Here is a 24991-nt window from a genome sequence, read left to right as displayed (position 1 = left end):
TAATGGGTTAATTAAATACCCCATTACTTCAACTTCAAGTCCTTAAATGGAATAAGTTCACAGTACTCATATAGATGAGTGTTTTTTTAACTCAAATGGTTTGTTGCAATCGTTTTCCTCAAATGGTTTGAGTTGCCTTAACTTATTGGGTTTTACAGTACTCAGTTGGTTTAAGTTGTCCTCATTTATCGGGTTTTACTGGTCTCAGATTGCTTCATTTACTCAAATGGATTAAGTTCACAGTACTCATTAGGATTAGTTTTTTGAACTTAAATCATTTGAGGAAATCGATTTCAACAAACCATTTGAGTTACCATAACTGTTTGAGTTTTACAGTATAATAGTAAAAAATGGCTGTACTGCTTCATCCCATTAATGTATGCAAGGTTAAGGGATAGTTTACCAAAAAACTATCTGCATCCACGGACTGATTTTTTTTTTCTACTATGGATGTAATTTTGAAACTATCGTCTATCGTGTCCAACAGAAAAAAAGAAACTCATAAAAGTTGGAGTATATAAGGTCAGTAAATGGTGAGCTAATTTAGATTTTTGGCTGACTATCCCTTTAACATATGTTGTCAGGTCCTTTGAGGTCTATTTTTATCAAGAGGAGACAAACACAAGCATTATGATGAAAATGGAAATCAACTTTTTATTGTCGTTCATAAAAGATCATAAGTACAATCAAGTCATTGTATGAAACCGAAAACATTCTCAGTGGAAGAAAGAGTTTGTTTTTTGTTGCTTGCTGTTGATTTGCATAAACATAGTGTTTCCTGTAACACGCCCTTTACCGCTCAATAGTTCAGATCCTACAGAGACTGACTAACAAAAACCTATACCAACCATACGGGGAAAAAAGAAGAAGCAAGAAGGGAAGAATTTGGTCATTATGCTTATAAAAAGCCTCAGATTGGAAGAAAGGGGCTTGATTAGGTTCAGCGGACACTGCAGACAGAAACAGATGATCTCGACAATACAGTGATGGTCCTCTGGTTGCAGCATCCAACTCTATGCTACAAGGCTTCACAAAAACACAGCCTACACTCAGCATGAGCAGACCTGCATAAAAATATGAACCCGTATCAGGTTCAAATGTATAAAATTATTTTAGTCTCCCAAACTCTTCCTTATAAGTTAACCATGCAAAACTGTTTTTTTTTTTCTTATTATGCTTTCTAACAGTACCTTTAATAAATACTGTGATTTTATAGTCATATTTTTTAGGAAAAAATAAGCAAGAGACTGACAGGCACCATGTGTTTGAAGGACAGATTTTGCATTTTCAAAAAGATGCAAAGTAGATTATATTACACATGAACTATTTAAGGCCACAATGGTTTTGATTTGGAATCGTCCATCCATCATTCTGATGTCCGAGTTCTTCATTTCTTTTCAGCAAATGGTCATTTGAATAAAAATCAAATACAAAATGGCAAGTGATCACAATCTTTACTCCATAGAAAAATCCTTACCATCATCATAATTTCATTAATCTTGTAACTCAATAACTTATTGTCTGCAGCGCGAAAGAATATTTACAGGTTATCGTCTTAAGGCAGAGTAGAGAAAAGGCCAGAATTGATTATGATTTGTTTTTTTCTACAGCATTAGAAACCCAAGTACGTTATGGGTTAAATGAAGAAGTTCAGTGAGAGAATAAAGTCAACTGGAGTCATTCACTATCATCACATTCCTTAAAGCGATGTCCCATGGAAACGTGGGAAGTGCGTGTGCGACGACTGAAACGATTTTCAGAACAAACCAGCCACCCTGGACAGGGCTCCTTGGTACAGCTGATCAGAAGAACACAGAAAATAATATAATCATCCAGTTGGACATCAGCATCATATGAACAAACAATTCCTGCGTGGCTTTATTTTCAAGTAGTCTTTGTCTTCTAGCTCTTCATAGCTTCTTCATGGTCACCTCTCCAGAAGGACTGTTCGTGTAATACTCGGCTAATCATTTCCCGAAGTTGGCGAAATCTGCAAAGGCGTCTTGTTTAGGCTGTCCCATGGCAGGGTTCATTCCCATGCCTGGCATCCCCGTACCCATGCCCATACCTCCTGGCATGCCCATGGCGGCTGCTGACATGCCCATGTTCATATTCATTCCCATCATGCCCTGATTGACTGGCATCCCTCCCATTTGTGGCATAGACATGGGGCTAGCGGTCATGCCAGGCTGCATGCCCATGTTCATTCCTCCCACCATGGTGTTGGTGGGTGGTCTGACCATTGAAGGGGCAGCCTGCATGCCTAGATTCATGCCCGCAAAGCCCTGAGTCATCATATTGACAGGAGTCTGAACTCCTATCGCAGGACAAAATAGAGAAAATAAATTTTAAAAACGTATCTGGTGATCCAAAAAAAAAAAAGTCATAACAACAACTATGCATGCAATTATGTAACAATGTCTGCATATGCTAATATTAATGCTTGTTTGGGGAAGCCTGGTGTAATATAAAAGTTTGAAAGATTAATGTTATGTTGTATTTATACACTAACACCAGTCAAATGTTTGTAAAGTTTTAAAATAAGCCAATTTTGCTCACCAAGGCTGCATTGATTTAATCAAAAGTCCAGTAAAACCTGTTTCATTGTGAAAAATTATTACATTTTTAAATGACAGTTTTCTTATTAAATGTTAGGGATTCACCTGACCCACGATTCGATACGATTTAGTCACGATTTTTTAATAAAATTATTTGAATGATTTTTTTTCTTAAATGCTGCACATTTTTAGCAAAATAATATATTTTCTGCCATAACTAAATTGCCATTTTAAAAACAAATAAAATATTAAAAAACAAGAATACAAACCAGAGAGCTAACAAGCTAAACTGTGACTGTGCTGGAATTGTATATTTTCAAAAACATATATCAGCATATCTATGTTTTCTGGTATAAACTGAGATCTTTGCACATTTACAGTACATGTCCCTTCTGATGAAAAAAAACTCTTTCACTGGGGACTGAGATAGCGGTGTCAGATGTAAGCCTTTCCTAACCAGAGAGCAGTGTGTACTGAGGTGGTCAATAGGCCCTCTGATTTAGGGGACTAGCATAAAACTAATTATATCCACTTGTTAAGCCCTGACGTATGGCATACTGTTTCTGGGTCCAAGCCCCTACTCATTTGAATAGAGAAAATATTTGTTTGGGGAACCACTTTTTAGTCATATCACAATTTAAAGTGAATTTTATATAATCATAGTGTACACAACAGTCTCTGGACTTGCTGCATCAACAAATATCAACAACTTTAACAATTTATAAAAAACAATTAATCACTTTCTGGCCATCGGATATTAGGCATGGATATACATATTGCGATCGTGATTTTTGAAAGTATTACAGTGCTTTGTAAACGTTTATTATCACCATTTGATGAACCACCCCATACAGTTTCATATGGCGCTTAGAACCGGAAGCCACTTCGCGTGACGTCACACTTAACAAGCGAATAGTAGGATAGAGACAGGAGTTGAACATGATAATGAAGGTAAATAACTAATATTACTTCTATAATTAATTAGTATTTGTATCAGGGTGACACACTTAAGAAGAGATAATCTTGAACATTTTTAAATATTCAATAATAAGCAATTATTAAAATATTGATTAACTAATTTGAAAAGGAGAAGGTCAAAATGATCTAATACCTGGTTCAGTAACAGAACAACTTTCTCTTACAGTCTGAAAAACATCTTCCCACTTTCGCTATGAAAACACTGAGCAGCACTTGGGGCAACAAATCATCCGCCCCCCGCGTGGTTTGGCTTATTAATCGTTTTTTTTGCATATAGACGTATGTGACAGTAGTTTTTCACTGTGCTGACGGTTTATGTGCATCATATTCGTTCCTCTGTTATTGTATGTAAACGTCTGGCGCCATTCACTGCTGTCATTTTACTCTGCTGCTCCACCACTTGCCCGCCGCTTATGTGCAGGCAAAGAGCATAGAATCACCAAGAGGCAACACTCTAGTGCGATTTGGGAAACAGACACTAGATGCCACTAGTGTCACGCGGCAGCCATTTTGGAATGAAAATTCCAATAGAACAACAGCATATTATAAGTCTGTAAAATAAACTATTAAAAAGTGCAGATGATTGTGATAGTAAGTGTATTGTCGTCTTTCAGGTTGTATCTCAGCTTTAATGCACTTTTTAAATAAATAAATAAAAATCAAAGCAGCTGCTTGCCATCGCGACAGCAAAAAGATGTAATGGACGGCCGATGACTTTCTCTCTAAAATGGCGGAATCGCGGGGCTGTTGCTAGGCGCTGCTGTTGCAATGGAACGTTCTATTGAGTGTCGCCTCTTGGTAATTCTAAACTCTTGTGCAGGTAAAGCGAGATTGCGCCTGTAAGTACAGCGCCCCCTCTGTTCAAAACATGTATCGCGATTCATTCAACATTTCAACCGATTTGAATCGTCACATATTTGAATCGATTTTCAACCGGCGCACGATAAATCGTTATATCCCTATTGAACATAGTTCCAAAAGCAATTCATTTCTATGATTCAAAGCTGAATTTTCATCATCATTATTCTTTATTTTAGTCTTTCATGTGATCTTTCAGAAATCATTATAATATGATGATTTTGCTGTTCTATTATGACCAGCTATTGGTGCAAACATCACTAATAATGATTCTTACTAGGGTTGCATCATATTGGAAAAAAAAATCACACATTACGATATTTTTTATTCTGTGATATAATTGCGATATGAATACAATTTCACTAGGTGAGTTGAAGAAATGTTTGTAAAGAATATCATTTTAGATTGATTGGGAAGATTCTGTAGGGCATAAAATATAATAATCAATTATGCATATAATTTACATAATATAAATTGTGCATAAAATGTAACAATCTACAAGCATGGATAAATTCAGTAAAGAAAAATATGCTAATTAAATAAACAGCGTTTTATTGTTTTCCAAAGAGTACAAATGTATTCAGGTATACAGTGATTGAATAATCAAATGTAAAATAATATTGCAATAATATTGCATAGTCTTCATTTTATAAACAATTCCATAAAATTAATCATTAATAATTTTTCAAAGTAACAAACCGTACATTTTCTTATGCCTGAATGTTTTTAAAACCATTACACAGTTGTGAAAACACATGCCAAATGATAAATAATCCAGATTTAACATTGTATATGCTTGCGATGTGACAATTGCAAATGATCATATAGCGATGTCGATGCTGAAACGATAATTTTTACATTTATCAGTGGTGAATTTTATTTGCCAACTTTTTTTTGCATTCTAAATGTATTTACTTTAACAATTTATTGTGATGAATAAAAGTGATACAATACCATTCAGTACCATCAAACAACTTCCCGAACAACAAAAACAAATATTAAATGTTTCTAGGGCAGATCATGATGATAAAATATTTGAAGGATTGGGTCATTAAAGACTAATCATGGTTAAAATTCAGCTTTAAACTAAAATAAATAATAGTAATAAATAAATAATAAAATAATTTATACAAGTTATAAATAAACAAACAAAATTATATTGTAATAACTTCATGATTTTAGTTTTTAATGTTTTTGTTTAATAAATGTAGCCTTTGTGAGCATAAGCTTACAATAAAACAAAAAATAAAAATCTTACTGATTCCAAACTTACTAATTTGACTCGTGTATATAAAAAAAACAATAATAATACTATTTCTGTCTCTTAATATAGTATTGTTTAATGAATTGTTTAAAATAAGATAAAATGTTATCTAAAAGTAGTCAGAATATATTACATGAAACAAGTAACCTTGATTACAATACTAAATCCACCTTTTATCATGTACTTTATAATCAATATCAGTAACAGACTACAATTTCGAAGTAATCTACTTAGCGCTGTCTTATTGCTTTTCATCTTTATGGTGACTCTCAGTATCAGTGCTTACCTTGCTGCATCATGCTGAGTGTAGGCTGAGAAGGTTTGGGTGGCTGCATGCCAGGGCCAAGGTAGTCCAGGCTTATGTCTACATTAGAATTGGACCAGGTGGCGGGCACAGGGGCTTTGGGATTGGGCTTCTGGGCCATTGGCTGCTGGGGCATCAGCGGGACCCCCATAGTCTGCAGTGGCTGCCAAGACCAAAGGAAAATGAAGTCAGTTTTAAAACAAACCATACACGATAGTGCCAATATGATCAAAAACAATCTTCAGACGCTATTCTCTGATCAAGTTAAGATGATACTGTTTGTAGCAGTTCAAGCATGATAATTAAAATTCTCCCATGTATGCCAATGGCAGAATGACACAAGTCAGAGGAGATGAAAGACAGTATTAATTCTCCAGAACATTACAGTGTGGTTTTCAGGGTTATCAAGAATCTTGAGTTCTACAAGACAGCAATGTTGGTTGAGAGGCATTGTCTTCTAAAATTATTTCAGCATGTTAAAATGCATCTCAAGTCCCTCTAATTATACCATCGGGGGGCTGCTTTTTTTCTTTAGCCAAACAAAACTTGCCATTTTAAAGTAGGTCAGGCTTTTAGCATGCAAATATTATCTTTGTGCAAGGCTTTTGTTTCAATTTAATGGTTTTCTGACTTAAACTTGTTCCTCCTCATTCTGCCATTCTCTGTGATGGGAGTCCCAAGGGGACCGGGGTTGATGGGTAATGAGGAGGGGGTGGGTGGAAAATTGTGCCGATGCTGCGTGTTAACCCTCGCTCGTTTCGCTTTCATGTTGCTTGCTCTCTAAACCGCTGGCTCTGAACCTCGTCCAGAATTGTCTTTTCTTGCGTAAATAGTGTTTAGTGTGCAGTTCCACTTAGATGAGCTGCATTAAGTACTCCACAGATGGGGGATCTGAATGAAAACCACATCATCTATGTGCACACAGGCTCTACATCACACGGTTTCATCTTTATTCTTTATATGTTGTAAACGTGATGTCAAGGGGCCGCAACTACATTTAAAAAAATAGTTTAATATATGTGTGATATTTGATTAAATGCACTGTAACTGCATTTGTAAGTAAGATATAAGTATGACTCTGGATTAAATTTTTGGTTTAAATTGTAAATTGCATCAGGCCATTTACAATATTATTAGATTGAAAAGATCTATATAAATAAATAATCACTACAGTATTTCCTGAAGATGGTGATCTTGTTCTGATTAAACATGAACTTAGGACAGACCCAAAGGAACAATGCACTAAGCAGTATCAGAATTCATAAAGAGAAATGTTTTTGATAAAAAGCAGCTGTATGTGATTCTCTGAGCGAGCATGTTAGTTATTGCAGCTGATAATCAAAGAGAGCTTCTTCATCATACATTGGGGTGTGGTACTGCAAGAATGAGGTCTAGAAAAAAGCTTTTGAGCCCCGTTCTGAACATTTTATAAACTCCATCTTTAATATCATATGTAATAAAACATAATTGAACAGCTAAAGTTAAAACCACAGCCAAATACCTATTATAAATATCTAAACACTCAGCAAAAATAAGCCCACAAAGTAGACTAGTCAATCCTTCCAGATGGATTATGCAGAGGAATGTAAATAGGTGCACTCTGACCAATGAGGAACAGCCTTTTCGCATGTGACTTGCATAAACACATTTTAGTATTGGAAATGTTTCCCTGTGAAAGCAAATCAAACCTTTACAAAAGCAAACAACCTTTCAGAAGAGTACTAATATTTCAGAAACTGCCGTAAGATGATGTATTGAGGAAAATCTCTAAAGCAGCAGGCACCTGTGATTTGGACGTTGGCATGCCAACGGTCTGAGAGGTGGTCATGGAGAAGTTCAAGCTTTGGGAGGTGCTGAAGTTAGTGGTCTGGGAGGAGCCCATTAGGTCAAAGAGGTCAGATGAGGGAGCGGTGGATACAGGAGCAGGGGCAGGAGCCGTCTGAAAACCTGAGAAAAGGTCTATTCCTGCAGGGTTCACAGGCTGGGCTGCTGGGACGGCTTGTTGGGCTGCAGGAAAAGCGTTCCAATCCCCAAAGTCTCCTCCATTCCCACTAGATGCAGGGGCTAAGGAAAAAAAAACAGTCTGATGAAGTACAGCACAGAGATAACATGGAGAGCACAGGAAAGCTGTAATAGTTCTGAAGCTTTTTGATCAAAAGGCATATTTGTGCTATAACTGCACAAAATCCACAACCTTGCTTCATGTCAGGCTTTATCATCTGCCTGATAAAGCAGAGGATTTGCATTTGCATGCAAATGAGCGCCACAAAAATCAAGAGAAATGCAAGGAAAACAGTAATGAAACTATCGGGGCACTGAAGACGCATAAATATCAAAAGAATCTCAGACTCTCAGTCACTTCAGCTCAGTGCCAGAAATGCAGAGGGTGATGTGTCACACACAACAAGAGCTGAAATGTGTCTGTGCTCATTAGCTTTTAGCACAGCAGCCCACCATATGGCTGCCCCCTCCTCTCACTGTTTAAGAGCTTTCTGCTTGGAGTATTTCATAAACAGGCAGCTGAGGATGGCAAACTCCAGTCCAGCAGAAAAACAAACAGCCTTCTGTTATATTCCCAGAACTACATTTAAATAACCATATAAAAAAAAAACACACACATATCACCACTTTGTGTCTTTCAAGTTGCAGTCCCTTAAGGCTTTCATTTCAACATGCGAGTTTAATTGTATATATTAAAAAAATAACTGAAGTTTACATTTGGCAGAAATAAAAAAATAAAACTCTCTCTGTTGGAGTTGTGTTTTTTAAAGTAAATAATTATATGATATTTGGAACTGGTAATGATGGCCGATTAGCTGATTGCTTAGTAAATTTAGCTATATTTTTAAGGTTGGTAGTTCTGATATTATTAGTGGTGGTGCTTTAATATTGTTACAATACTATCGATCAAAGGTTTATTTTTTTTAACTGACCTCAAACAAACAGTAAAACATAACCTTTTGAAATATATTCTTTAGAAACAGTTTTGTGAGTTTCTTTCGATAAACAGTAAAAGTAGTAGAAAAAGCATTCACTTAAACAGATTTTTTTCTTTAACAATGTTTTTTTCTAAACTAAGGTTTTGGTTCATATACACTCACCAGCCACTTTTTTTTAGGTACACCTGTCCTACTGCTCGCTAACGTACAGAAGCTCAATGCATTCAGGCATGTAGACATGGTCAAGACGATCTGCTGCAGTTCAAACTGAGCATCAGAATGGGGAAGAAAGGGCATTTAAGTGACTTTGAATGTGCCATTGTTGTTAGTGCCAGACAGGTTGGTCGGAGTATTTCAGAAACTGCTGATCTACTGGGATTTTCACGCACAACCATCTCTAGGGTTTACAGAGAATGGTCAGAAAAAGAGAAAATATCCAGTGAACAGCAGTTCTGTAGTGGCAAATGCTTTGTTGATGCCAGAGGTCAGAAGAGAATGGCCAGACTGGTTTGAGCAGATAGAAAGGGAACAGTAACTTAACAAACCTGAGGCGGATAAGCTACAGTAGCAGAAGACCACACCAGGTGGCATTCCTGTCAGCTAAGAATAGGAAACTGAGGCTACAATTTGCACAGGCTCACCAAAATTGAAAAAACATTGCCTGGTCTGATGAGTCTCTTCTGCTGCGACATTTGGATGGTCGGGTCAGAATTTGGCATCAACAACATGAAAGCATGAATCCATTTTGCCTTGTATCAACGTTTCAGGCTGGTGGTGTAATGGTGTGGGGGATATTTTCTTGGCACACTTTGGGCCCATTAATACCAATTAAGCATCATGTCAATGCCACAGCCTGCTCGAGTATTGTTGCTGACCATGTCCATCCCTTTAGGACCACAGAGTACCCATCTTCTGATAGCTACCTCCAGCAGGATAAGACGCTATGTCAAAGCGTGAATCATTTAAGACTGATTTCTTAAACATGACAATGGGTTCACTGTACTAAAATGGCCTCCACATCCAATAAAGCACTTTTGGATGTGATGGAATGGAAGATTTGCATCATGGATGTGCAGCCGACAAATCTGCAGCAACTGCAGGATGCTATCATGTCAATATGGACCAAAATCTCTGAGGAATATTTTCAGTACCTTGTTGAATCTATGCCATGAAGGATTAAGGCAGTTCTGAAGGCAAAAGGGGGTCCAACCCGGTACTCGTAAGGTGTACCTAATAAAGTGGTCGATGAGTGTATTAACATAATGTGTTGTCGTTAATGAAAACTAATTATTCATTTTCACAGAAAACCCCACCAAGCCAACACTTTTTTTTACCACTGGTGCACTTTGTTGAGAAAAGTAGAAGTAAATTCAACCAAGAGTTCTCAGGTTGTATTTTTGACCTCATGGTGTGTTAGGAGGTTACATAAACATACCAGTTGATGATGGAAGACTGGCTGCAGCTGCAGGAGAGGAGAAATCAGCAAAACCTCCAATCAGGTCAGAGCTGAGACCTAGATTGAAAGAGAGAGAGATTCAATTATGACATTCTAGATTTGCAAACATATCAATCTTCACTGATGTCCTAAGGAAAAGACAAAAATGGAAAAGACAAAAACAAGAAACATCTGTTGGCATCTTTGAGGGACACACACACACACACACACACACACACACACACACACACACTGGTCACATTACATTCCAGCAGCCTGTAGCTGGAGTTGTGTGGAGGAGGACAGATGCAGCTGTTCGGCTGGTGGAGGAAGGAGCAGGACAGTGAGGAGAGGGAGCTGCGCATCTGCTCAGCACTATACACCCACCAGGGACCACTTTGACATCTGGCCTCGGTGACTAAATGTTCCAGCAGGCAGCAGGAGCAGGAGAGTGCATATGCTAAACTTCACAGTGCTCCCCTCCCTTTCAGTGGGACATGGCCATACTGCAAGACTAATGGCAAAATGCTTTCTTCTACTTTTACTTATCTCGTCATCCATTTTCAAGATCGTTCAACTGTGGTTTGCATGATTAATATCTATTATTAGTATTTATCCAGAAAGTAGTTTGACAGCATGATTGGTTTACTTTATGACTCACATTATGTGTCAGTGTTTATTTATGACAACATCAATCAATCGATTTGAATGAATGACTTCACTTCTTCTAGAACCGAATGAATCAGTGTTTCTGTACAAATGATTCAATGACAAATACATTTTCTTTACAGTTACTTGTCACAACCTACTGGTTTAATGACAGGGCTTGAAATTGCGACCATTTTGGCCACATATGCACCTGAAATTTAATCTATGTGACCTTATAATATATTTGGGAGAATTTGTGCGACTGCATTTAATGGTTGTAGTCCGACCTGTTTTGATTTTATCTAAAAACGTGCTGAATCGCTCTTTCATATAAGCTGCCAATCACTCAATGCTTTCTGCTGTCAGATGAGCTTTTAAGACCGTGGGAAATGCAAACGGCTGAAGTCTGAGAAAGAAGCTATGAAAAGTAGGCTACACAAGTTAACATACCCAGCTAAAGGTACAAATAATGGCGCAGATGAGAGCGATCATGTGGTGAATGTTGACCGCCAGCCAGTCGAGAGCGTGTTTTCAGCCAGAGTACTGAAAGTCTCAGAGTGGATCTGCTGTTTAATGGCTCGAATCTCGATGCATTGCATTCACTACGAGTTCAACGCAAATGGCAGCTAAATGTAAAGTTTAGCACTGTATACATCATCGCCAAAGCAGCTCGACTTTACTAAGTTTTAACTGATACTGGGGCTCATGACAAAGAATGGTATTGCGTGGGTGGTCATCGTAAGAATGCTGCTCTGCCCCGCTCATATATTGGGTCGGCTGACTCGCCTGCTTTTTTCCACAAACACAGAAAAATGAAAATTGACATACATATAAAAAGAATAGTCCAAAAAGCATATATTTTTTTTATATATCATTTTTGTTTGATGCAAACCAAAGATTTTCTTTTTCATAAAGTAACAGTAGGACTTTTTATAGCAGACAACTCTCAAGCACATCCAAGGCAGCATGATAATGTGAAATGTAATTCATAGTTACTATTATTGTCATCGACATCATTAACATTTTATAACTATTAAACATTCATTTTGGAATTATTGCGCAAATATCATTCGTCAAAGCATTAGTTTAATGGTTGTTTCTGATTTTTGTTAGTCCTCATTAATACTGCTTTCAAATACAATAAATTTGTTATTATACAATTTGCAGTGGTGCTCCTTCATTTTTTTGTGGGTGCTCCTGACTTCTTTCTAGTGCTCCTAAATTTTTTAAGTTTGGAGCACCGGTGCTACAAAGTAAAAAGGTTCATTTCGAGCCCTGAATGATGTAATGGAATCTTCATTTAATGTCATCAAATGTCTAGTTATTTGTAAAATGTTATCTCTATTTTGATTCCTACAGTATAATCAAACAAACACCAATACTTCTGTGATGATTTTTGTGACAGAAATAATGATACTGTGTAGCTAAAATCACCAATGTCTGAAGTAATTTTTTAATTGAATACAACTGCTCTCTCTCTCTCTATCTTGAGTCAGAAGCAGCACAAATGCAGATTTTAATGTATTACTATAGTTGATTATTAAAAAGGTTTTATAGACAGTCAAATCAAGACTTGGCAAGACTGTGTAGCTGTTTGAATCAGGATTGCATTTTTTAAAATCAATTTATCATGCAGCTCCACCTACTTCCTTAAAGTATGAACCTTGGTGTATTATTTACGTTTCTGCATTCGGCAGATGCTTTATATCCAAAGTGACTTTTTTTCTCAGTTCTTGCTTTCCCTGATGATTGAACCCACATCTTTGCAACCATTTGCTTTGCCATTAGAGAGTTTTGGAAAGCTACTTCCTAAGCCTCCCAAAGTGAGAGCTGTGGAGACATTACTCAACCAAAAAGGAAATAAATAACTTTAAAAAAATATAATCCACAATATTTTCTAAAGATGTGCCAAAATCGTAAATCTCCCAGATCAGCTGAAACAGAAACTGAAAAACTGTAAAACGATGTACCTTTGGAAGCTGGTTGAGCAGGTGCAGGATCTGCTGAGAACAGGTCCACCAAACCAGAACAGGGCTGACTCGCTGCTGATGTAGTAGTAGTAGTCTAGATTAACAAAAAGAGATATCACTCTAAACAGCTACCACAAGATGTCAGTGTAGAGTCTGCATATATTAAAAAATTATATGGAAATTCACACTATTTAAAGAATGTCTCTATTGACCAAGAGGTTTAGCTATGAGGCCAATGATTGCGGTAGTGCTTTTTTACCTGGTTTGTGTTTGAATTGTTGGAGGATTTGTCGCCAGTGTAATGAGCAGCTGCTCCAAGGTCTATCGTTTTTGAGGGAACGCCTTTTTTACGAGTAGCAGTGGTCTCTGTGGCCTGGACGATCTGGACACTTTTGGTTGTCACGGTTTCTTCATCATCTTTAAATTCTGATTTCCCAGACTGCCCGTTTCTTGCTCCCCGACGCTCCTCATCTGTCTCACTATAGAGTAAAAAAACATGAGGGAAAAACAGTCCATGATGGGTTCACTTGGTTATAAACAGCTGTCAACAATCTGTTGATTTAATTAGTTGTAACATTTATGCATTTGCATTTTGTGAGAAGAATAAGTGTTTCCAGGTGATCTGAGAAGGGAAGGTGAGATGGCCTGGGGGTCCTGACCTGAATCTGTCAGGCGAATCCTCCCTGTCTTTTTTGCGGAACATGTTAATGGTGTCATCAATGGTGCTTCCGATCTTATCGCTGATCTCTCCCAGTTTTTCACTAAAAGGGAACGCTCCCTTGCTCTTGTCCCAGTCTTCATCCCATTTTGAGCGTGGCTCCCTGGAATCAAACCTGTCCTCCGCTGTAGGAGGCATAAAACAGTGTGTTTTGCTACATACACACACAAACACACACACTACACATTCAAGAAATACAGGAAATTAGGGGAAAAAAATAGTCTCATAAAAACATGAGTCATCAAAAATAAAATTAAAACCCATTTTGCATTCATGAAAACGATGCTCCTTGATTTAATTTTGACAATTAAGTACATTTTCCAATCCAGTTCAATTTCACTTTTGTGATTTCCATTATTCTAAATGATTATTCTTAATGACCTAATTAGCATAAATGCAGACAGTGCAATAGATATTACCAAAAAGTAATAATAAACATTTTAATTAACATTCCAGTTTGTTAATTACACTTTTTATTAGGTGGTGCTTAATACTAAAATTATGCCAAAATTGGTACTGTAAAAAGACTTAATGCCATATTCATTTAAAATATAATCTTTTTTTTTTCTTTTAAGGGGACAAACAACTTGGTCATCATAAGAGTCATCATAATTTAATGTGAATGTAAAGTGAAGCTAAATAAGTCTGTGATGCTTCGTCTCTGAAATATCTTAGAACTAAGAAGTGTGGTTATATTACTATATAATTTGCAAGCCACAAACTCAAAAACACATTAAAATACACGTATATCAAGTTTCATTAAGCTTTAGAGCTAAACGACTGTCAGAACTAAACTAAAACAAGATACCAGTTAAATCTGAAACAGCCATTACAAATCATGCACTGCAAAAAGAAGGCAAGCTTTTTTTTTCCTAATCAAGGACATCAAAAACATAATTTATACTGTCATGTGAAAAAGCAGCTATGCGGGGTATTAAAATAAACCTACAGTATAGTTCAGTCATCTGGCAATGCAAATCCTCTAGGGATAATAACGGTGGAGAGAAGGACAGAAGACCTCCTTGTTTTCAGAGAGTCCCATTTAGATAAATTCCTCATGATTAATGTATATGATGTAAAACACCTTGAACAGCTTTATATATATATATATATATATATATATATATATATATATATATATATATATATATATATATATATATATATGATTGTGTAGATGTGTGTGTGTGTGTGTGCAAGTTACTGAGAAAGAGAAGACGTTAGGGACTTACAGTATCTGAAGCCTGACATACTATCAGAGGACACGCCTATATACTTGTCCCTGTTTTTCTTGGCCTTCTTCCTTTCCTCTCTCAATCTATCATCGTCCTGCACAAACTCTATAAGCTCCTTCACCTTTTGACGCACATTGACACCCTGGTCCTTGCCGTTCTCGTCTGAAACACAAAAGCCCATTCATTCATCACTGACCAGTATCTGAGAAACATCAAACAGCGTTCATGACAGACAAATAATTATATAAGCTTTCGTCTTTGTGCAGTTTACTCACCGACACAATGATAGCTCTCAATGGAGCGCAAATCATACAGGTGCTCTCGTGCGCTCGTGACCACGCGTTCAGACCCATTTCTGATCAGGTAAGCCAGCAGCAGTAAAGACTGAAATAAGGAAGACAGCAAAGCTCAAAACAGATCACAGTGCAGGGAAAGCATTCAATATTGCAATCAGCACAAACTCCGCACAAAACAATGGACCGTTTCAATGTGGTGATGTCATTGGCCCATGAACATTTCCTGCTTGTTATCAAACTATTTCATAACTGTAAGAAGAGGCAATTCAATCATAACTTAATGTTAAATAAATCTATAGGTGCCTAGGACACCACTGTTGAATCAAAAACCCAACACTTATTAATTATTGCAAACCTTGTAAACTCTTCTCCAGTTTTTCTTGTTGTCTTTGAGCATTCTTGTCCACAGCATGTTCATAACCTCTGGAAACTGTTCATACATAAATGTGCACCTAAAATTAACCAAAAGAAAAAGTTATTTAAGGATGTATGCGCAAATGCTTTCCAGATAAATGCAGATCAATCATCGAATTCCCCTTCACGTGCCTCGCAATTTCTCCCATTAGCTGTCCAGAAGGTCCCCATGGGTCATCATTGGTGGCTTCCCGAACTTTCGACTCAGTTTCAGTATAGTTCATCACAACGTTGGTTCTGTGAGAAAGAGATTAAAGCACAACAGCCTTTCAGAACAGTCAAACAGCATTTGATATAAGAGATATCTGCAGGTACAAGCATTTGAGCAAAGAATAAATGTAGTTAGATTTTGTATTACACACATTTAATACTTTAGTTGTTCAACATGATAAGACTTTAATCAAAATATGGATCCTTGGCTGCAGGAAATGGTTTTGTGCAAGCAACTTTTGTACTGTAATTAATAAAAAGAAAAATGGAAGTTTTTTGGGCTGTGCAGCTGAAAGAAAGACTGTTTGTATTAAAAAGCTGATTATCTATAACTAATGACATTTTCCACTCTGTCCAAATGGTTATAAATACAGCAGTGAATTTAAAGGCAAAAAATCACTTCCTATTTAAACGTATAAAGCTATATAGGCTTATGTGTATGATGCTGTCGGGTTAGTGATTAACTCATTTAAAAATACCCTAAGGTTACATCACCTTTACCAAAGGACAAATTTATATTACCTATTAAAGAGGAATGACTTTAAATAGTAGAAGTGAGAGATACTAACAAAAATGAAACATAAATGTCAGATCATCTTCACTATAAAATAAAAACAAACTGCTTTGGTTGGAATAAAATGTAATGAATCGACAGCCTATCAGCAATCATCGCCATTACTAAATTTCAGATTTAAATGGTTAGAGTTTGGGAAATCAACGGTGTTTATCTGACAAGTCACATTTTGACAGATTTAATGACATCAAGTAAGAGGTACACTTTCTAAAATAGTAGAGCCATGGGCCCTTGCAAGTTCCTCAATAAATGATTATTTGAAGTCAGATGATTCACTCAAAATAGTTGATTCATTTAGTAACAAACTAAATGACTATAAAAAGCATCACTGAATTATTATCTCACTCTGTTTAAGAACACGATCATTCGAAAATGAAACACTGCAGTTTTGCTTTATTTGGAACTATTTTTTCCTGACAAAACAGGAAAATCTATGGCGTGTTTAAAATGCAACTCACAATTGCACACGTGCTGATATTCAAAATAAGGCACCTTTGATTTTATGATATAACTTAAATAGACTTAATAATGTTAAAAACAAACAAACAGAAATTTACTTTGATCATCATGATTTTAATTCTAGGGGCAATCTAATAGGCTTCATCACACAGTTAGTGTTTGGACTCTCACAAAGTGCTTTTTTAAAGTAAGTAACACTCAATATTGTCAAATAGTAGGGCTGCACAATATATATCGTTTCAGCATTGATAATGTGCGCATCCGCAATAGTCACATCGCAAGATATGCAATGTTAAGTCTGAATTATAGTTGACCAGGAACTACAGAACACATCTGACTTGGAAAGTCACTGCCATAATTTAATAACTGGTTAACCATAATAGAGTGAAAGTTCATCATTATCGTGAGCTTTCAAGGCCTGTGACTGAGCATTTTAAGAGAGTGTAAAATATTTTTGTCCAAAAAATAATGTTTGGAGGTATAACAAAATTGGCCCTATATTAGTTGCCAATTAGCTGCCAATTTATTTAAAGTTTCTTGTCAGTAGATGTGACGTCCCTTATCTCATTTTTGGTGCGTGTCAATTCTTTTGCCTTGCGCTCAAAAAAATGCTCTGGGCTTGTGGCGGTACTGGGGATGAGTCGTCTGCAAGTGTCTTATTCATTTGGACGGCCTCATGCATTTGTTAGAAAGAACTTTGGTGCAGATTATGCACTGTTGCTGGGTCAGGGACACTTTGCTTTGAAAAAATGGAAAACCGAAGTTCAGGTAACTATCTTGGTATTTCCTCCATTTCGTGTTTTCAGTATTGCTAGCCCTGCAACCCGTTTGGAGGTTTGGAGCTTCCTCACCTGGGTCCAGTATGCTTGGGGACATTAGTACTAGCTAGCTGCTGAAGGCGAATCAGTGAGTTCACTCGATTTTTTTTGTGGAGGACAAAATACAAATTTGTCAATTTTTTGGTCAGCAAGGGGATAAAATGAACAGTCCACCGCTAAAACAAAATTGCAAAATATGACGCAACCCCCCACAGGCCCCCTTGTGGGAACCACTGAAATAGAGCGTTCAAGCATCTTTGATACTGTATTTATATCACAGAAAAATAAAATATCGCAATATCAGATTTTTCCAATATCATACAGCCCGATCAGATAACATATCATTAAAACAACAACAATTACATTACTATGTGGATGATAAATATCACACACACCTACAGAACAGTTACTTGAATAATCAAAAACCTCAAACTCCGCCTTCCTCTAAATATCATGCAGAGGTAGCCAGGAAGACAATTCAGCAAAAGCTCTTGCATGTAACCAGTTTAGCCCTATAGCGACAGAGCCAGAGTGAGATAAAGAGTGGTTATACAAGATACACAAGATCTCAGTATAAGGGTTGGGTGTACAACAGAATAGAGGGAGGATCAAATAAACGAACAGCTTCTCAATTCTTTGTATTCCTGAATTTCTGTGGATTTTAATAATAATAATAAAAAAGTCTAGTTAATAGTAGATTAAGAAAATAACTGGGTATTGTCTTAGTGGAAATGTAAACCCAAATTAGCAGAAATAAGTCAAAAACTTCAACAATAAAATGTCCCATATCCATGTTTCCTTGTTTATTTAAGGTGTAATTAATTAGATTAGACTATTATAGAATTATAATGACCATGAAGATGTAAAAAATAATAATAATAAAAAATAAAACTAGGAGACACATAAATCTGGCATTATATGAGGTGATTAAAAAGTCAGGAAATCAGTCATCTTAAGCTTACAGGTTGCACTAATTGCCATCTTCTAAAAAAAATCTGGGATAAACAAACACGTGTCTGATTCTTTAAAAACACACCAGACCGGTCAGATGCATTAACTGGTTTCACAGCTTGATGACAACACAGTTTTTTTTTTCTTAGGTGCTACTGAAATCTTTTCCAAGGTTATATGATACCTGTGGTTAGTTATCTACTGTACTCAATATTAATACTACAGTCTTCCAGTGTCATCTTGTGACTTTCACACCATTTTTGAACAAGCTGTTTATCGCTTTACCAGCATGAAGCTACATTCCCCATTGGTCCACCCATGGCTACACTTCTCAAATTGTCTGCTAAAAGGTCACACTGTTGGAAATGAATGATTTTGGAGGCAACCATCTAAATTCACTCTGCTTGCCACACTGTCTCCTCTTTCTTTGCAAAAACAGGAAATGGCTTTTTCGGGTCATGATGTGTCATGTTTGTCAAGGTGATATTCAATCCTTTATGTTATCTGTCCAGAATACAACAGATTTTATTGTCACTTCAGACATTAACCATAGTCTCTTTTAAAGCTTGACCACTCATCTTCCAACAGCATAAGCTACAGTGTCAGTTGTAAATCATCACATAGTTTCATGTAAATGACACAGTTTCAGAGACATACCCAGTTTGGTAACACCCAAAAGTTTGCACAAACTCTCATTTGTGAATTAAAGCCTTCAACAACCGCTGTTCTGTACTACCAGAAAACAGCAAGACAAGTATGGAAAAAAAAACCTAGGTTAAGAGTTGCACAATAACTTCTTTAATGATCACCATACAAGACATCATTTTGTACAAATTTCTTTAGTCAAATGATTAAACATTTTTAAATGAAAATGACTTTTATGTCACCAAATTTCTGTTTAATAAGAGATGACCAGCTATGGATGGATTTATTCCTGACTGCGGCACTTAATTCTAAATTGCTCTCCTTTCCCACTAAACAAACTCGTAAATTATGCATTAAACAGCAACTAACAGTTTGATTTAAGACAGCACAGGTAAAAAAAAAAGCACTTAGTCTGCATATATATACGTACATATATACATACATATACATTTATATATATATATATATATATATATATATATATATATATATATACACATACATACATACATACATACATACATACATACATACATACATACATACATACATACATACATACATACATATATATATATATATATATATATATATATACACATATATATATATATATATATATATATATATATATATATACACACACACATATACATACATACAGGGGAGTTATGGTATTGTATGTATATATATATACATACTATTTAGAAACAGGGGATTAATAATTATATGAACGTATGATATTATACAGCCGTCCCCCCACTTTTAAAATGTCCGCTACGGCCCTGTATGTGTGTGGGTGTGTATATATATATAGTTTTTTTATGGCTCATGTTGCTTTTGGGCTGAAAATTACTCTTTGCAAGTTAACAATTTTTGGTAATCTTTAATCAAATCTGTTCTGTCTGCTCTTGAATGTCATTCCTTCTGTAAGGCTGTTAGTTTGACAGCTTGAGTAAAATATCATAAGCCAGTTTTCTCCAACCGTTAGTTTGCTCTGTGCAAACGTTTCGGAGAAGGAATACTTAAATCAAACAATGCCCTCTATTCAAATTCAGATAGAAATATGTCACAATACTGATGTAAATTGATAGGAACTTGCACTTCATGCAAGCTTTAAATGGTTTGGAAACATGTTAAAAGAGGGTCCCAGCTAAAATTTAGTTTAAAAGACTAAATATAAACTAATTCAAGTAAAATCCCAGAGGACTTTCCTTTGACCTTTTAGTACCATGATGTTTATGTTTGTTTGAAACGTTATTTTCATTAGAGATGGATTTTTGTTTTATTCTGAACAAATGTGTAACACTGTATTAGTTTGGTTGGTAACTTACTTAAGCAACAGAAAACTACATTCCTTAAGTATTTGATGTCCCTGTCATTTTAGGGGTTAAAACACAAGTTTCAGTTTAACAGCTGCAGCTTTCATGAAACTCAGCGGCCTCTATTACTGTGTATCACCGACACATCCATCGCAATGTAAAATGTAAACATTGTTTGTTGAATAATCAGCAGTAGACACATACACACACACCACACAAATATGAACAATGAGCTGTTGTTCATATTAGGCTAACTAGTTAGCTTGAACAAATGACCGCCGAACATAAAAAAAGTTTATGTCACTCTATATGTAAAATAAAACACGCACTCTTATTTTTAACGACAGCTTTCTCACTCAAAAGAATTAACAGTCGCAAGGTTAGTTTGTGTGGAATACACTTTGATACACAAGCGCCGTGTTTTGACAGCCAACACAAGTTTAGCAAGTGTCATAAAATTAGCCAGTGTGTTGATATTAAGGAACTCTGTACAATATCAAGGCGTTAATAAACAAGTTTAATCCTATTGTAAAGTAACAAAACTGACTGAAACATCTGCACTGGTGAAATACAAGACTTTTAAGGGAGACACAACGCTGTTGTTAGCCGCTGTGCTAACTTAGCTCCAGTCTCGAGAGTGCGATGTGACGTCAATGAGTGCGTACGTGTCTCATTTTCAACAGGTACGAGGCAAGACGCCGAAATACTTTCGGAAACATCCAAAATACTCACGCTTTATCAACCAGCTCCCGCACTTTCCACATATTCAACATCTTGGCCGTGTCGCTGTGGCTCTCGGTCGAGTAAACAGGTGTTCCAGCCCTTGAAATCCGCTGGTCGCGCCAGTAGAGCTGTCACGAAAGCCGAAGCATGAACTCTAAAGTTACGGCGGAGGAGCGCAGGCCACACAGGTTTCTACGGAAATGCTCCGTCACTTACGGAAATTTCGTAGGCTGCTTCAGCAGAAACACTACATCCTTTCAAGATGAGGATATGACATAAGACACTTTAAAGTAAAAAGGGCAGAGAAGGAATATTGATTGGACGAAAGTTTGGGTATTACTCAATACATATCTAAATACAAATAAAATGTTAAAAACCTAATTTAAGATGCTACACACATATTACCCTGTTAAGCATTTTTAACCAGATTTATTGAACACATGGATGTCAATTGTTTATTATACCCAGAAACAGTACCTCATATTTTCTGGCATTGTCAGTATACAAAACGTTTATGGTGGAAGAAGGTATCTAAATTTATAAATTATGAAGTGCTGTCAAATTTATTTTTACTGTGTGAATATGTTATATATAACTATGATAAGAAGTTAATAAGAAAATTAACCTTATGTTATTAATCTTTTGATTATACTTACCGTTTTTCACAACCATATTTTGAAATTTAGCAGTCAGAAACCTCTTTTCCCAAAGGTACTTAAAATACTAGATATATAAATGCCAATAAGGAGAGTACAAATTAAAACGGTGTATTTCCGTGACACGCTTCAGTTATATATATATATATATATATATATATATATATATATATATATATGTGTGTGTGTGTGTGTGTGTGTGTGTGTGTGTGTGTGTGTGTGTGTGTGTGTGTGTGTGTGTGTGTGTGTGTGTGTGTAACTCTATTATGCTTTTATATTTTTTATGTACACCTCTGGCATTGTTTTGTATATGTTGTTCATGCATCAATAATAAAAAAAAAGTAGGTAGAGAAGGAGATTAAAGTAAACTGATGGGTTAATTTGACAAATATGGGGGAAAACAATGCAGCTCAGACAAACATGCAATAAGATTAAGGTTGTGTAGTTGTCACGTTAATAACTGAATTGAAATAAAATTTAATTCCAATTTCTATACTTTAACTATAATACCCAAAGGGGGCAAGCTTTCACAATGTTTTTACTTGTTAAATGAATATGTATATATCTATGAATATTATATATTATATACACTACTGGTCAAAAGTTTGGGGTCAGACTTGGAGTCAGATTTTTAAGTGTTTTAAAATAAGCTTCTCCTGCTCACCAAGACTGGATTTATTTAATCAAAAATACAGAACAAATTGTAAAATTGTGAAATTTTATTGCACTATAAAACAACTGTTCAAAAGTAGTTTATCACTTAATTTAATAACTTATTCCAGTGATTTTAAAGATGAATTTTCATTACTACAGTCTTCAGAAATCACTCTAATTTTTATTATAAATATCATTATTACTAATTTATTACTGTTACCATTAATAAAAAGTAGTAATGACTGGATGAATAATTTCATTTGAAATTACATACAATAAAAAAAAGTTATTTAAAATTTTAATAAATATTTAACAATTAACTTTTTTTTTTCATTAAAAATTGCTGCCTTCATGAACAGAATCATTTTCTTAAAAAAACTGACCCCAAACTTTTGACCGGTAGTGTGTGTATATAAACTCTTAAAAATAAAGATACAGGAGCTGTCACTGGGGCGGTACCTTTTCAAAAGATACATATTTGTACCCAAAGAATTCACAGTGGTACCTCAAAGGTGCATATTAGTGCCCAAATGTAAAAAAACCATTATGGACCCTTCAGGTACAAATATGTACTTTTTGAAAAGGTACTGCCCCAGTGACATCTCCTGTACCTTTATTTCTGAAAGTGTGTGTATATATAAACTTTAAATCATAAACCAATATTAATGATAATATGTGTTGGTATGTTTTTGGACAACACTTGTTTTTTTAGTTACTTAATTTAAATTAAAACACCAAGCAGAACTCTTTTTCATTTAAAGGGGCAGAATTAAAATGAACAAGCTGTCAGTGTTTTAGATGTCATTAATTAAATACATTATTTACAACTTAATGACAAATTAATTTAATAAATTAATATTAAATAAAATACTTGTTGTGAAACTTTTTTCTATACTTAATATATAAATAAAGTACCAACAGAATTGTAATTTTCATATATAATTATTTATAAATTCACATATATAAAATAACAAATCTGTTGATACTTTCTGAAGCCAGAATTATTTGCCCCCCTTTATTTATTTTTTAAATATTTCCCAAATGTTGTTTAACAGAGAAAGGAAATTTTCACAGTATGTCTGATAATATTTTTTATTCTGGAGAAAGTCTTATTTGCTTCATTTCGGCTAGAATAAATAAGAATTTTATTTTTTTGTAAACATTTTAAGGTCAAAATTTTTAGCCCCTTTAAGCTTTATTTTTTTCAACTGTTTACACAACAAACCATCGTTATACATTAACTTGCCTAATTACCCTAACCGGCCTAGTTAACCTAAATAACCTAGTTAAGCCTTTAAATATCACTTTAAGCTGTATAGAAGTGTCTTGAAAAATATCTAGTCAAATATTATTTACTGTCATCATGGCAAAGATAAAATAAATCAGTTATTAGAAATGAGTTATTAAAACTATTGTGTTTAGAAATGTGTTGAGAAAATCTCTCCGTTAAACAGAAACTGAGGAAAAAATAAACAGGGGGGCTAATATTTCAGGGGAGTTAATATTTCTGACTTCAACTGTGTATTTGTGTGCATTTCATTATCGTACTTTTTAATGGCTGAAATAACATAAGCTGAAATAACACAGGCTGAAATAACCCTTTTAAAGTGCAAAATGAAAATTTGTGTTCAATGAGCTTTGTTTTATCCAACAGATGATAAAAGTGAAATGCTGGAAAGCTTTAAATGTAGAATGTAATGTGAATAAAATAAACAATGAAATAACTCACTGATAAACACAATGACCATACAAAACTAGTACAGAAAATAACCATTCTTTAAGAAAAACTGAATAAGATGAAAGTGAAAGTAAAGATGTATATATATACTCTATATAGAAAGCAAAGTTTATTCAGACAATTTCAAAGCACTGTATGACACTGCCAAGTCTTATCAGTCACATCTGCTGAAGACGAGTAGGAGACGTTAACATGGTGGAAAAGCAGAAAGTTTCTGAGTGTCAGATCCAATAGGTAGTCCATTTCTCAGGATCTGAGATGCCAAGACTTTGTGTTTTGGTAGATGGGCCATCTCACTGACGGGTGAAAATGGAGGCCCTTCCACAAATGACAGCCCCCTGGGAAAGAGGAGAACCTCTTATGGAAAACAAGCATTAGGGGCTTCTTGCACAAAATAAATAAATAAATGGGGAAAAAAACAACAAAGAACATCACAGGAAACTGACAAAAAGAACCTATTTTACAAAAACATAGCATGACAAGAGACAGCACTTAACGTCCCCAAATGCACTACACCCATGGGAACTGCTTCAATTACTGCTGCAAGTTCACTGAGGAAAACCATAGACAGTCTGACTGTGAAGATCGCGACTGTGAGGGAAATGCAGAAGGAATCTTTCAGAA

At 35.6% G+C, this 24991-nt stretch overlaps 1 protein-coding gene across 1 annotated transcript; it reads right to left on the bottom strand.

The window, feature by feature from the left end:
- Positions 1–628: 628 nt before the first annotated feature.
- Positions 629–21516, bottom strand: clint1a (clathrin interactor 1a). The gene is made up of 12 exons (XM_056471992.1): positions 21329–21516; positions 15750–15854; positions 15559–15655; positions 15183–15291; positions 14905–15069; positions 13614–13797; positions 13214–13433; positions 12955–13048; positions 10337–10414; positions 7746–8026; positions 5945–6125; positions 629–2317 (listed from the first exon to the last, which is right to left on the bottom strand). Exons 1-12 carry the CDS (start codon positions 21367–21369, stop codon positions 1968–1970), a joined length of 1905 nt encoding a protein of 634 aa, XP_056327967.1. The 5' UTR covers positions 21370–21516; the 3' UTR covers positions 629–1967.
- Between the last annotated feature and the right edge of the window lie 3475 nt (positions 21517–24991).

The sequence above is a fragment of the Danio aesculapii genome, chromosome 14, assembly GCF_903798145.1.
Source record: "Danio aesculapii chromosome 14, fDanAes4.1, whole genome shotgun sequence".
NCBI lineage: Eukaryota > Metazoa > Chordata > Actinopteri > Cypriniformes > Danionidae > Danio > Danio aesculapii.
This window is presented reverse-complemented; position numbering and strand designations above follow the sequence as displayed.